Genomic DNA, 13,107 nt, shown 5'->3' with positions numbered 1-13,107 from the left:
CACCCTAATCCCCCCCCCCCCCCCCCCCACGCCCACAGAATACATTCCCTTTTGATCATTTAAAAATTTAATTGACAACGGAATAAAATTATATGTATACCTATTGTACCTGCACAGTGGGACCCTAAACCTTCTCCCTGAATTCATCAGTCTGTCTGTCAGTCTGTAGCTTTCTCTTCTTCTATCTCTCCCTCTGTCCAGCCATCCATCTTTCTATACAGTGGGTATAGAAAAGGATCAACACACCCCCCTAAAATAATCACATTTTGTTGCTTTGCAGCCTGAAATGAAGACAGACACAGTTTTTGTTTTATCCAGCTGTATTTACTCAGTGCAACTTATAACATCCAAGTGAAAGATATAATGCCAACATGTCAAAAAAAAAAAAAAAGTATCACTGAGTTGGAAAAAGGATCACTCCCCCTCCTAAAAATGACTTGTAAATCAGGTGTAGCGAATCACCTTCTCAACGGCACACAAAGCTGTGATCAGCTGTGGTCATTTTGATTAGTTCAGTATGAACAGAGCTTTCCTGGAGCATTTCAGTTCTTGGTAGTGCAACTGAAACAAACAATCAATTATGGGTGGCAAGGCACTGTCAAAAGATCTCCGTGATTTATCAATGCCTAGAACAGTGAAGTCTATTATTAAGAAGTGGAAGGTATTTGGTACAACACAGACCCTCCCTGGATCAGGACGTTGCTCCAAACTGGATGAAAAAGCCAGGAGGAAACTGGTTTAATGATAAATTTATGACAAAGTGGTCATTGTGTGTATGTGACAACAATATCACAAATTCTCCACAAATGTGGCTTGTATGGGAGGGGTGCAAGAAAAAAGCCACTCCTCAAGAAAGGCCACATGCAGGCACGTCTAAGCTTTGCCAAAATGCACCTTGAAGATTCTGAGGCAGACTAAAATTGACTAAAATTGAATTATTTGGCCTCATCGCCAAACAATATGTCTGGCGGAAATCCAATACAGCTCACCATCCAAATAACAGCATTCCTATAGTAAAGCATGGAGGTGGTGATATCCTGTTATGGGGGTGAAAAAGGTGAATGCCCTTGCATGGCCAAGACAGCCCAGACTTAAACCCCAATGAAAATATGTGAAATTATTTCAGACTGCATTCCACAAAAGGTCACCATCAAATTTTTACTGAATTTGAGCAGTTCTGCAAAGAAGAATAGGCAAATATTGCAAAGTCTAGATGTGCAAAGTTAGTAGAAGCATATCATAACAGACTAAAGGCTGTCATTAAAGCAAAAGGTGTTTCAACAAAATACTGACACAAGGCGGTGATCCTTTTTCCAACTCAGTGATTATTGTTGTTTATTTTTTTATTTTTTTTATTACATGTTGGTGTTATATCTTTCACTTGGATGTTGTAAGTTGCACTGTAAATACAGCTGGATGAAACAAAAACTGTGTCCGTCTTCATTTCAGGCTGCAGAGCAACAAAATGTGATTATTTTAAAAGGGGGTGATTCTTTTCTTTTCTTTTTTTTTACCCACTGTATGTCTCGCTCTGTCTTTCTCTCTCACTCTCTCTCTCTCTATCTATCTATACATCTATCTGTCTGTCTGTCTATCGTCTGTGTGTGTCTCTAGCTATCTCTCTGTCCATCCATCCATCCATCTCTATCGGACTGTCTATCTGACAGATAAATGGCTCTAACCGAGTTACAGATCCACTGTACAGAACAAATTTAATGAATGTCGAATGGTTTATCACATTGAATTAGAGCGAGTGCAGTCAATCATGAGTAGAGGTTTAATTACACAGGCACTAGTAGAGGAACACATGCCACTCTAATGAGTTCTGATCAGAGCCGAGAGGAACATATGAAGCATGCCGATGGCGAGATGGATGGAGCCAAAATGGCAGCCTTTGACGACAATGATTTCCCTGGAGGACGCATATTTAATATGAGCAGAATGGTAGCCCATAACTGCACACTGGCAGTGATATATCATGTTAATTTTTATTTGATACATAATACTCACAAGTTATGAAATCGTTGTTGAATCGTTGATTATGTAAGGCTGTTATTAACAATTGTGAGAAAGCATATTTTTAAAACAAGACTGTGTCTTATAAAAGAAATGGATTTGTTAGTACTGGAGAGTTAAGTGCTGGAACTTTCTATCTATATGTAACTCCATAGAAACAGAGAGTGAAGTGGCTCCTGCCCTTCAAGAAATCCTGCCTTAATAGACTGTGGCATTTACTGTCATACCTGGTGTCACAGTCTTATTGCTCTCTCAATGCATTATGCACACAGGGTTATTGCAGCAAAAGCAAAAATGGGATATATAAACACGGAGCATGCGATAATATGAGCAGCACTTAATCTGCAGAGAATCTAATTTAATCTACAGTCTCTGATCTCTGTTTAGGGTTAAGGCCTTTTCCTCACTTTTAGCGCTGCCATCTTTTTGATCACACTTGCATAAATGTGCTTCAATAAGCAGACTGTTTTTAAAGGAGGATTAATTTAGCGCTTCAGTTTAAGGATTATCTTCAGGCAGAGTTTGAGTTTGAGTTTTAGAGGACTTTTAAAGAGGATTTGAGATGACAATCGAACTAGACATTCATTTGGTAGTGGGATATACAGTAGGAAAAGCTGTTGAAATAATGAAAATTAAGCAGTCAGCTATTGATTTAACATTTACTACTGATGTAATATTGTAAAATTCATTAATGGAGCACAATATGTTTGACATAACCATATTTAATCACCCATATTTAATGGCAGAACCATTTACTCATCCTCATGTCATTCCAGACCTTCCTTCCTTCCTTCCTGGGGATAGTTCACCCAAAAATGAAAATTGTCATCTTTTACTAATGAATCCTGAGAGGTTCTGTCCCTCTAATGAAAGTTCAGGGAACCACAACTGAATAGATCCAAAAAGGACATCAAGGCGTCATAAAAGAAATCCATATAAATCAGTTAAATCCAAACCTTGTGAATAGATGAGATCACTTTATATGATGAAAAGATTTACACTGAATAAAATTATAAACGCAACACTTTTGTTTTTCATGAGCTGAACTCAGAGATCTAAGACTTTTTCTATGTACACAAAAGGCCTATCCTCCAAGATCGTCTGAGACCAGCCACCCGGACAGCTGCTGCAACAATCGGTTTGCATAACCAAAGGTTTTCACTGTACAGGGCAGATGGCAGACAGCGTGTATGGCGTCGTGTGGGTGAGTGGTTTGCTGATGTCAACGTTGTGGATCGAGTGGCCCATGGTAGCGGTGGGGTTATGGTATGGGCAGGCATATGTTATGGACAACGAACACAGGTACATTTTATTGATGGCATTTTGAATGTATGTGTATGTGAAACTGCACATTTTAGAGTGGCCTTTTATTGTGGCCAGCCTAAGGCACACCTGTGCAATAATCATGCTGTCTAATCAGCATCTTGATATGCTACACCTGTGAGGTGGATGGATTATCTCGGCAAAGGAGAAGTGCTCACTAACACAGATTTAGACAGATTTGTGAACAATATTTGAGAGAAATAGGCCTTTTGTGTACATAGAAAAAGTCTTAGATCTTTGAGTTCAGCTCATGAAAAATGGGGGCAAAAACAAAAGTGTTGCGTTTATAATTTTGTTCAGTGTAATTTAGACTTTTATTCACATAAAAACACATGCATAGAGAGCATTGCATATCGCAAACATGGAAACTCACGTGATATGATAGAACAAATCTAATTTGAGCTTCAATGTTTACCATGCTGTGTGCTATGTGTGTCCATCTTTGCTTAGATGAAACATACCAAAATCTAAATTTTTTAAAAATGCATTAATTTTTCCACTGCCAAATAGAAGTAATTTCATCAGTGCCTGACTTTTAGACCTCACTATCTATCTAATGTGATTTTGCTGTGTGACAGAGTGCAGAGTGGTGAAATCAACATCCTATGGGAAGATAGGGTCTCTAAACAGAAGCTCTCCTAGAAGTCTCGCCCTTTTCAGACACAGCAAGTCTCCTTCTGGATCAGGTAACATTTATATGTGCTTGTACATGCATGTTTATGCAACAGCAAATGCTTCTCTGAGTAGTTTCCTGTGTACACGTGAACCCCCTTCTCAAACATTTGCTCTCAGTTGAACGTTTGTTAAAAAAAAAAGGTAATTAACTTCACACATCAGATAATAAACAAACTAATAGGAAGTCATGCATGTGTGACAACTCTCCGAGTAATAAAGCACCCCTCGTTGCCTGTGCACCTTTGGAGCGGAGTGTGTTTGCGTTCAGATATAGCTGTCTGATTCACAAGGGCGCATCCCGATGGAGAGGAGTCAAAGACGAGAGATACGAGATATTGAGGCATGGGGGAGGGAGGTAGATGGGGTGATGAGAGAGAGAGAGAGAGAGAGAGAGAGAGATGGAGGGGGGTAGTGTGACTCAGTCCTGCAGATCCACATCAACTGTTGTGCAATGAATACTGTTGTGTGTGATCTGAATTATAGGCACTATGCGGGCTGCTTTGATATATGCCATTATTACCATGTTCATATTCCATACATGGTACTCCATATACAAAAACTAACGGCATAAGCATTATGGTAGTGTATGGATTAAATCCAGAGTTCAAATTGTTCTATCCAGTCGTCATGGAGACGCAGGCTAAGGGAACTGTGGCTTGGAGACAATAGAGTTGCCCATATATGGGCATCCCTTCCTGTTTGGCAAGCTTAGCGGAGGCAGGCTCAGAGAGTGCGACTCATCACTTCTAGTCAGACGGCTGGCTCTCAGCAGACACTCGCAGACATGAACCATAAAAGCGAGGAATCGGGTTTGCTTCGAGTGCTCGGTGTGCCAGTCATTCATTTTCACCATTCAGCCCGTTAATCCTATGAGAAACCCCTACAGGTTGAGGGAGAATATGTCAGGTTGACTCATGTTTGCAAAGGTTTCATTGCCCGGTCTGGTTTTAGGATAAATTCACTGCGGTGTGCAAAGATTGATAATGGTTTTAAAAGAAAGTGCCAAGAAATTAAAAAGTTACAGACATTACACTTTTTATGTTAATCTAAAAGCTTCCAAGGTTTTCATTCAGAGGTCCATACTGGTCTCTGAAGGTCCATGGAGAGAATAGGCTGGATAAAACAGGATATTCTTGTATTTGAATCCCACTTATACCTATTGTCTAACTAAGTGTTATAAAATGTGCCAGTGTTAGTTAATGTTCTTAACCCATAAAGCCTATCATATTTTATACGGATATTAATAAAGCCTCTAAATTATCAATATGAATAACAAAACTTTGCAAAAGTAAATGTAATAATACATTTTGTACTTTAAGTAATATTTCAAGACGGACATTTACTGGATTGAAGCAACTGAGGTTTACTTGATTATCCAAACATCATTTTTAGAAAAATTGTTAAAATGTGAGTATCAAATATGATGCATCATTTGTTCTCTCAGTCATCAATGTATTGTCCCCCCCACAATAAAAACTACAGAGCTTTGATCGCTGAAGGCCACTGTCAAAGAAACCTGGGCTTCCATACCACCTCAGCAGTGCCACAAACTGATCACCTCCATGCCACGCCGAATTGAGGCAGTAATTAAAGCAAAAGGAGCCCCTACCAAGTATTGAGTACATGTACAGTAAATGAACATACTTTCCAGAAGGCCAACAATTCACTAAAAATGTTTTTTTTATTGGTCTTATGAAGTATTCTAATTTGTTGAGATAGTGAATTGGTGGGTTTTTGTTAAATGTGAGCCAAAATTATCACAATTAAAAGAGCCAAAGACTTAAACTACTTCAGTCTGTGTGCATTGAATTTATTTAATACACGAGTTTCACAATTTGAGTTGAATTACTGAAATAAATGAACTTGTCCATGACATTCTAATTTACTGAGATGCACCTGTAAGCATTTAAATATCATTTTACAAAGACATATTATTTGTGAGATATAGAGTGACAACTGATATTTATGCATTTTATGTCAATAGCCTGTTTATTTGAACTTTAATACATTTTATCATTTTAACTGTTATAAAGATCTCATTGATTTACATTATAAGCAGTTTCATTTGACTTTTTAGCTAGATAAATATCAGCAACTGCACCAAATTGCATATGTTTACAATAAAATTGAGGTGTGTTTCCACATTCTCTGACTATATTAAATTCTGTATCATATTGAGCAATAAAAAAAAATCAAGGGATATATTATCCCCAAAATTAAAATTCTGTCTTCATTTACGCTGTTGTCATTCCGAACGTTCTTTCCTTCTTCTATGGAACACAAAAGAAGATATTTTGAAGCATTTTGAAAGATTTTTTTTTCAAGGTCAGCAGGCTCCAGTGTTGTTTTGTTCACTGTATTGAACAAAAACAGTCGGAACATTCTTCAAAATACCTTCTTTTATGTTCCACAGAAGAAAGGATGTCATACAGGTTTGGAATGATATGAAGGTGAGAAAATGATGACAGAATATTCAATTTTAGGTATTTCTCTATGCAATGATCTGTTTTTTATATAATTATTTTTTATAATTATTCATTATATTTTTTATTTCATGTAGTAATGTCAGTTAATGTTCTTAATGGAAATTATCATTAAGTGTGGATGAGAAAATCTCAACTTTTTAATTCTGGGGGTCCCAGGGTCGGATGAGAGTCTGGGTTTGTGGTCCGTGGCTCTCTAAAGGTTAAAAACCCCTGCCTTACTAAACTTTTCAGTTATTTAATTTAGCCTCCACCCGAATCTAAAGCATATAAATACACGCCTTATATCGTCTTTATTGCTCGCTCTCCTACTAGGAGTCCCACACTGGCGTGGGCAGTATACACAGCGGAGGCGTCCTGTACTTTCTCAGCAAGGCACAACCAGTGGACAGATATGATTGCAATTGCAATTTTGTAGCTGTTGCGTTGCGTTTTAGTTGTTGCTTCTTCTGGGTTGTAGTCAATGGCACTTTATTCACATCTACTGCAAAAGCTGACAGTTAATATACCAAAAATTCCCATCACTGAAAGGATCAAACAGACTGGCTGATAAACAGACATCTCTCTTGTAATATGTCAGACAGCGTAGGTCAAATGTGAGATATTTCTTGGGATGAATCAGATAAGCGATTTGCAGAAAGGTCTGTGCTTACTTTAGAGAGCCGATTGATGAAGCCGCTCGCTGTATGAGTGCTGTTTATATAATACACCCTATCAGGCTAAGTATAGCACATTGATTTCTGGTTGAGAGTGGCCTGCACACCTTTAAACACACATGAACACACTTTACCTGATGAATTTCTACACAAATGGCACTGATGTACTGTTTGTATACAGTTACGAGAAGCCTTTTGTTTTTTTAACACAACGAAAAACCAAAGCCAATGTCATCCTACGGATTATTCACAGTTTGAGTGGCGCAATCAAGTGTAGAGCTTGACAACACATTTAGAGGTGCTTTAACAAAGGAGACACAGTGAGACAGACATAAGCAGCCTCTCTCCGTCATATTTATCAACAGCTGTGTGGGCCGGCAGAGATGGTGCTCATCTGTGCCGTTCACATTACAGACTGCATCTGCATCCTTCTCTGCCTGTCCTTTACTGAAGGCATCCTTCCAATGGATTTCTGATCTATAATATTAGGTCGTTTGCCTCCCGAATTTCTGTTAAGCTTTCCTTTGAATTTGGATGGATGAGCTTGGCCTTGTAGTCGACCGAATTTTTATCTGAGTAGTTTATCTAGAGAGTAATCTTTAATTAGAGCACCAGAGAATAATCTCTAATCAGCTCCAAACACCGCTGGCTCACTGTCCTCAGGAAATGCAGAGCTGCTCCTGTCACTCAAATTGAGAGACCTTGTTATTATTCTTACTGTGTAATTCTAGTCGCACAGCTTGTTACTGACAAACCCACAAACACCTCATTTAACCATTAGCATGTGCCCTACTGCAGGAAAACTGGAGTTTGTTAATGTATGTTCCTTGTCTTATTGTATGTGTGATTCATCTGTGGACGTTATTCCACAGAAAAAAAGTTAATTACTCATTTTTATATTTTTAAAGGAGACATTATGCCCCTTTTTACAATATGTAATATAAGTCTCTGGTGTCCCCAGAATGTGTCTGTGAAGTTTCAGCTCAAAAATACTCCACAGATCATTTATTATATCATTTTGAAAATGTCTATTTTGAGTGGAAGGAGAAACACACTGTTTTTTGGGCCTGTCTCTTTAAATGCAAATGAGCTGCTGCTCCCCGCCCCCTTTTCCAGAATAGAGCTGCACCATTACAGCTCGGACCTGCTAAAAAACAACTGTTTTGGTTCTGATTATCATGTTTATCGCGCTGAAATCAGGTGTTTTAAACCATATGAGTTTAAACATCTGATATCCGGTTTTCTGATAGCACACAACCGAAGCACACGGACAGAAAGCGGCTGTCACAGCATGTGAGTGCTAAACTAAGTTCTCATTAAAAACACATGAGTTACAAAAACAGTCGGTTATGTCTGTGAAGGTAAACAGCTGGGAAATAAATCACATGTTTATTTTAGATCTGTGTGGCAGCAGCAATATACAGTAAATAAATCAATAAATCCTCTGCTCTCTTGTCTCCTCTGAGGCTGGGAATCTAAATAGTGTTTTGTTCTCGTCTGTACACCCAAAGACAGAACAGTTAGTATGTTTTGCTCAAACTTTCGCCATGGCATTAGAACTGGTACACCGTTGTCGCTTGCAAAATCACAATGATGGCGCCGTGGGTGGAAACTTACAGATTAAGGGGCGGTAATATTATAAAGAGATCCCTTTGCCACGTCACCAAGGGAGCGAAATCAGACGCGCTCGTTTTTCAGACGCTTGCAGAAAAAGGCTTCCCAAAACAAAGTTACTGGGTTAATCTTTTTCACGTTTCCTTGGTTGGTAGATGCACCGGGGACCTGATTATGGCACTTAAAACCTGGAAAAGTCAGATTTTCATGATATATCACCTTTAATCAAAGTGTATTAACTTCTTTCACATGGTTCCAAGATATGAGTTTTAAATATCCAGTAATATTATCAATTTGACTGCACCAACACTATCGGATGAGAACAAAACTTGAATTGAATTCAGCTGAATGGATCAATTGTTTTATGTAGAGCTGATTTATAGCTGAATCGACTTTGTCTCATAATTGATGAATTTTGCAACATCGACACTGATACTGAACTGTCCCAACCTGAATAACAACACTACTGTCTTCTGTAGAGCTGCTTATAGCTGAATCTGAACTCATTTCATAATTGATGAACTTTACAGTTATTGACCTGAACTGAACCAACACTGAATTGACTTGAGCTGAATAATGACACCGCTGTCTTGTTAGAGCAACTTTGCAGCAGAATTTCGATTTGTCTCATATTTAATGAAGTTTGCATCATTGATTGTTATTTTTCTGTTTATTACGGTGAAGCTGATTTGAAACAAACTGTACTGTATAAAGTGCCATGTAAATAAAGGTGACCTGACTCTTTTAATAAATATTAGCTAAACTCTAAAAGAAAAGTTCATAAAAATAGGGTCCAACGTACTGTGTAATTATGAAGGAACTATAGCGCATTGATTTTTCATAGGTGCTTTATGGTTAAAGGAAATGTCCGTAAACTTAACAGATAAAATCCTACCAGTACCTTTTCTATTTCTCTATGGATTTTTTTCTCAGAGTGTAAGCTGCACACTGGTTAACATTTATACTTTTGGCATTTTTTTAATTCAAAGTGACTTGTACTGCATTCAGTATTGCACACATTTGATCAGTTTATGCGTTCCCTGGGAATTGAGCACCATTACTAGCACCATTCTCTACTGTTTGAGCTACAGGAACATTTCAGGCTTTTGTCAGTAATGATTGTTTCTAGCCGCTGTAGTTAGTTCTCTAATTAAATGCTGCTTAATGTCAATGTCAGAGTTTATGGGCTAACACCCACTTTTCCAATCCTGTCAATTCCCTATGGATAATAAAATGTCCAACCTTAATAATAAACAACCTTTTTGAACAACGGTAAGTTCATGGATGCTAAAGGTTCTTTAAGGATCAATGCCAATTAAGAACCTTTACTTTTAAGAGTATATAATGTTGTGAACCCTGATTTCATCAGAAGCATGTCAATTGTAGATTAGAGCCCACAATAGGAATGCTAATTAAAAAGAAAAAGTCTAAACAGTATAGATGTATAATATTGGCCCTAACATAAACATAATCATTATCTACTTTATCTGTGTGTATCACTCTTTGCAATAAAAATGGTATGAAAAGTCGTGTTTATTTGTCAGTGATGGAATTAATTTTTCATAGCCCTTATTGCACAGAGACTGATATTACTGTATCCTGGTCCACTCTGTCTGGCTCTTCTCTGAAACCCTGTCGTGCATATCACATAGATGCACCGTAAATAGAAATTTCATTAAAAATGATATCCACTGTGAGACAGATGTGCTTGCTTGAATGTACTCTGAGCAAGTTGCTCTGCTCTCAGAATGGAGCTCTGAGCACCCCAGAGGACAGGCACAACCACAGTCTGGATGCTCCATATATTTTAATAATGCAGAAGTGTTTTTATATATAGTGTATTGCGTAATTTGTGTAAACATATAAAGTGTTCATTTTTTTTGCCAAGCACTCTATATACTTTATGTAATTCATTCATGTAATTACAACTTTACTTTTTAAAATTTCACTATCATTTCTCATTATTCGAACATCTCATAGTTGACATATTGACTTAAAGGAACAATTTACCCAAAATTGAAAATGTGCTGAAATTCACTCCTCTCAGGATATAGATGATAAGATAAGCTATAGAAAGTCTCACATTAAAATCCACTAACATTTGTTTAGAACTGTTTTTGCTTGTAAATGGAGCTTGGTCTGTGCATATTTCACTCCTGATTCATACGAGATTACATTTTCACTGGAGAAAGCAATATTATGGATAGAGGACTCATTTGAAGTAAAAAAACATCTTAATGATGGATTTGTTTATTGCAAACACACAGCTTTCTGCTTTGCAATGTTGTAATTGATGGCAAAAAAAGCCTTTTTTTATGTCTATTCATTGATTTTCTCCTCTTTGAATTGTCTTTGGGGGCATTTTTTCTGCACATATTGATAGATGTAATGAATTTAATTTACAAAAACTTGGATCGATTAACAGCCCTAAAAACATAATCATCTCTTTTGTGACGGATCATAAGTCATTCATATTCACACAGAAGTTATTTCTGCTCAGCTGTAGTGGGAGTGTTAGATCAGGACAGGGGTATATCAGGGGAGGACACTGTGCCTCTTTCACGGTCCCTTTTGTATCATATCCTCGTTTTGAATTATGGACAAAGGGTCAGATGCAAACAGCGGACCAAACTGCACCTGGTGCGAAAAAGAGAGAAGTAAACAGCAGAGAGAGAGAGGAGGAGAGATGAGAGAGGTCACATCACTGGATCCATCCTCCCACAGCTGAGCATGTTACACAAGAGCAAACTCAAGAGTCATTTCTCTCTTTTTAGTGTCAAAATTTATATTTGTATTATAAACTTTGCTGAACACATATCCCATACATAAAATATGGCCATTCTCCCAGTAGTCTCGGTGCTGTAACATGCTCTATAGCTGCAGTCATTTATGTTTGTGTATTTATGAAGGGAGTGGGGAATGCATTCAATCTCCACTTTGGTTATGAACGTGATGTTCAATTACTTGCAGTCGTGAAAATAGATGTTTGAGCTGTCAAACCTTCTTATGCTCATCTGTTATTATTCAGGGTGTGATAATATGAGGAATTTTTATCAAAATCAATTCTTTTTTAAAACTTATACTTGATTCCCAACAGGGTCAGAAATAAACAGGGGCTTGGGGCAAAAATGCCCCCCAAAATCAAGATAAGGGGGCAAAAAATACCCCTGCAGAATTAAGCTAGATCTATTACGGCTATCACAATTTAAGTGAAAAGTGAAATGAATGAAAAGTGTTGATTGCAGCATTAAATTTACAGTAGATTTGCTCACGAGTTTTTATGAACGTGCATAAATCACATTAGACTGAAGTCTTGGACTGCTTCAGTGTTCTTTTGCTCGCTTTCTTGATATAATTTATTCCCAGTTTGAATAACCATTTTGTTTTTCGTGCTACCGAAATGTTTCGTGTACCAATGTGAAGTCTTCATTTTCCAATTTGTAAAAAGCAATAAACATATTCATGAACGGTTCTTGGCTTGTTTTGTCTGTAGCCAGAATATGACGGGAATTTTCCCCTACAAAAAATTTAAAAATAAATAAATAAAAACCTTCTATTAATCGACATTAATAATCATTAAAATATCAAGAGCAATAACCTTTAATGAGGTCCTGGGGTGTATTCCAGAAAGCACAGTTAACTTACTGTCAGCTAAACCCTGAACTTTCGATTGATTAACCCCAAACCTTGCTTACTCGAGGTATGTGGTTCCAAAAACGCATCCGGGAGTAAGTTCATTCAACTCAGAGTATGTTCCTGGTTAAGCCTCAAGACATTCTCAACAGAGCGACGAATCGACGAGTCACTATAGAAACGGACGCTAAGAAAAAGCGCACCATGCTGTTTCTTTCTTCTTCTTTTGTTCAATGGTCATTTATATGCTTAGTGCATATCGCCACCTAATTGATGGTTGTGCAATCATTTTAATTAACTTTTAAAATAACTTTAATCCTTGAGAATATTAATTATATTGTTTGTTTGATGCTAATTATATATTAAGTCATATCAGATATGTATTTTGATTTAGAATTAGACATTATAGAAAATGCCGATCCATGTATGAGATGATAATATAAAATGTAATAAATATATATGAAGAGTTCATTTGCAAAAACAGATAACTCCGTGTTTAACAATTCTCAGAAATCATGTTTTTTCATTGTGCATTCCAGTTAATCTCAATCAAACAGCAGTTGGGTTATTTTGACTAGGTTAAAAAACAAACAAAAAAAAAAACAGCTAACTAACACAATAACACACAATAAAAACATGATAACATAATAAAAAACATGATTTTTATGTTATCTTAGTTATGTTTTTGCAAATAAACTCTTCATATA

General features: G+C 37.2%; 1 protein-coding gene across 1 annotated transcript in view; it reads left to right on the top strand.

The window, feature by feature from the left end:
* LOC107577778 (serine/threonine-protein kinase DCLK1-like) overlaps window positions 1-13,107 on the top strand; it is a 56,798-nt gene that overhangs the window by 23,614 nt on the left and 20,077 nt on the right. Inside the window, exon 5 of the mRNA XM_016263817.1 lies at window positions 3,918-4,025. Coding sequence (XP_016119303.1) covers window positions 3,918-4,025 — 108 coding nt within the window. The remainder of the gene's footprint in view (window positions 1-3,917; window positions 4,026-13,107) is intronic.

Source organism: Sinocyclocheilus grahami, unplaced genomic scaffold, assembly GCF_001515645.1.
Source record: "Sinocyclocheilus grahami isolate Dianchi unplaced genomic scaffold, SAMN03320097.WGS_v1.1 scaffold32.1, whole genome shotgun sequence".
Lineage (NCBI taxonomy): Eukaryota > Metazoa > Chordata > Actinopteri > Cypriniformes > Cyprinidae > Sinocyclocheilus > Sinocyclocheilus grahami.
Note: the sequence above shows the minus strand (reverse complement) of the source record. Positions and strands in the feature narration are given on the sequence as shown.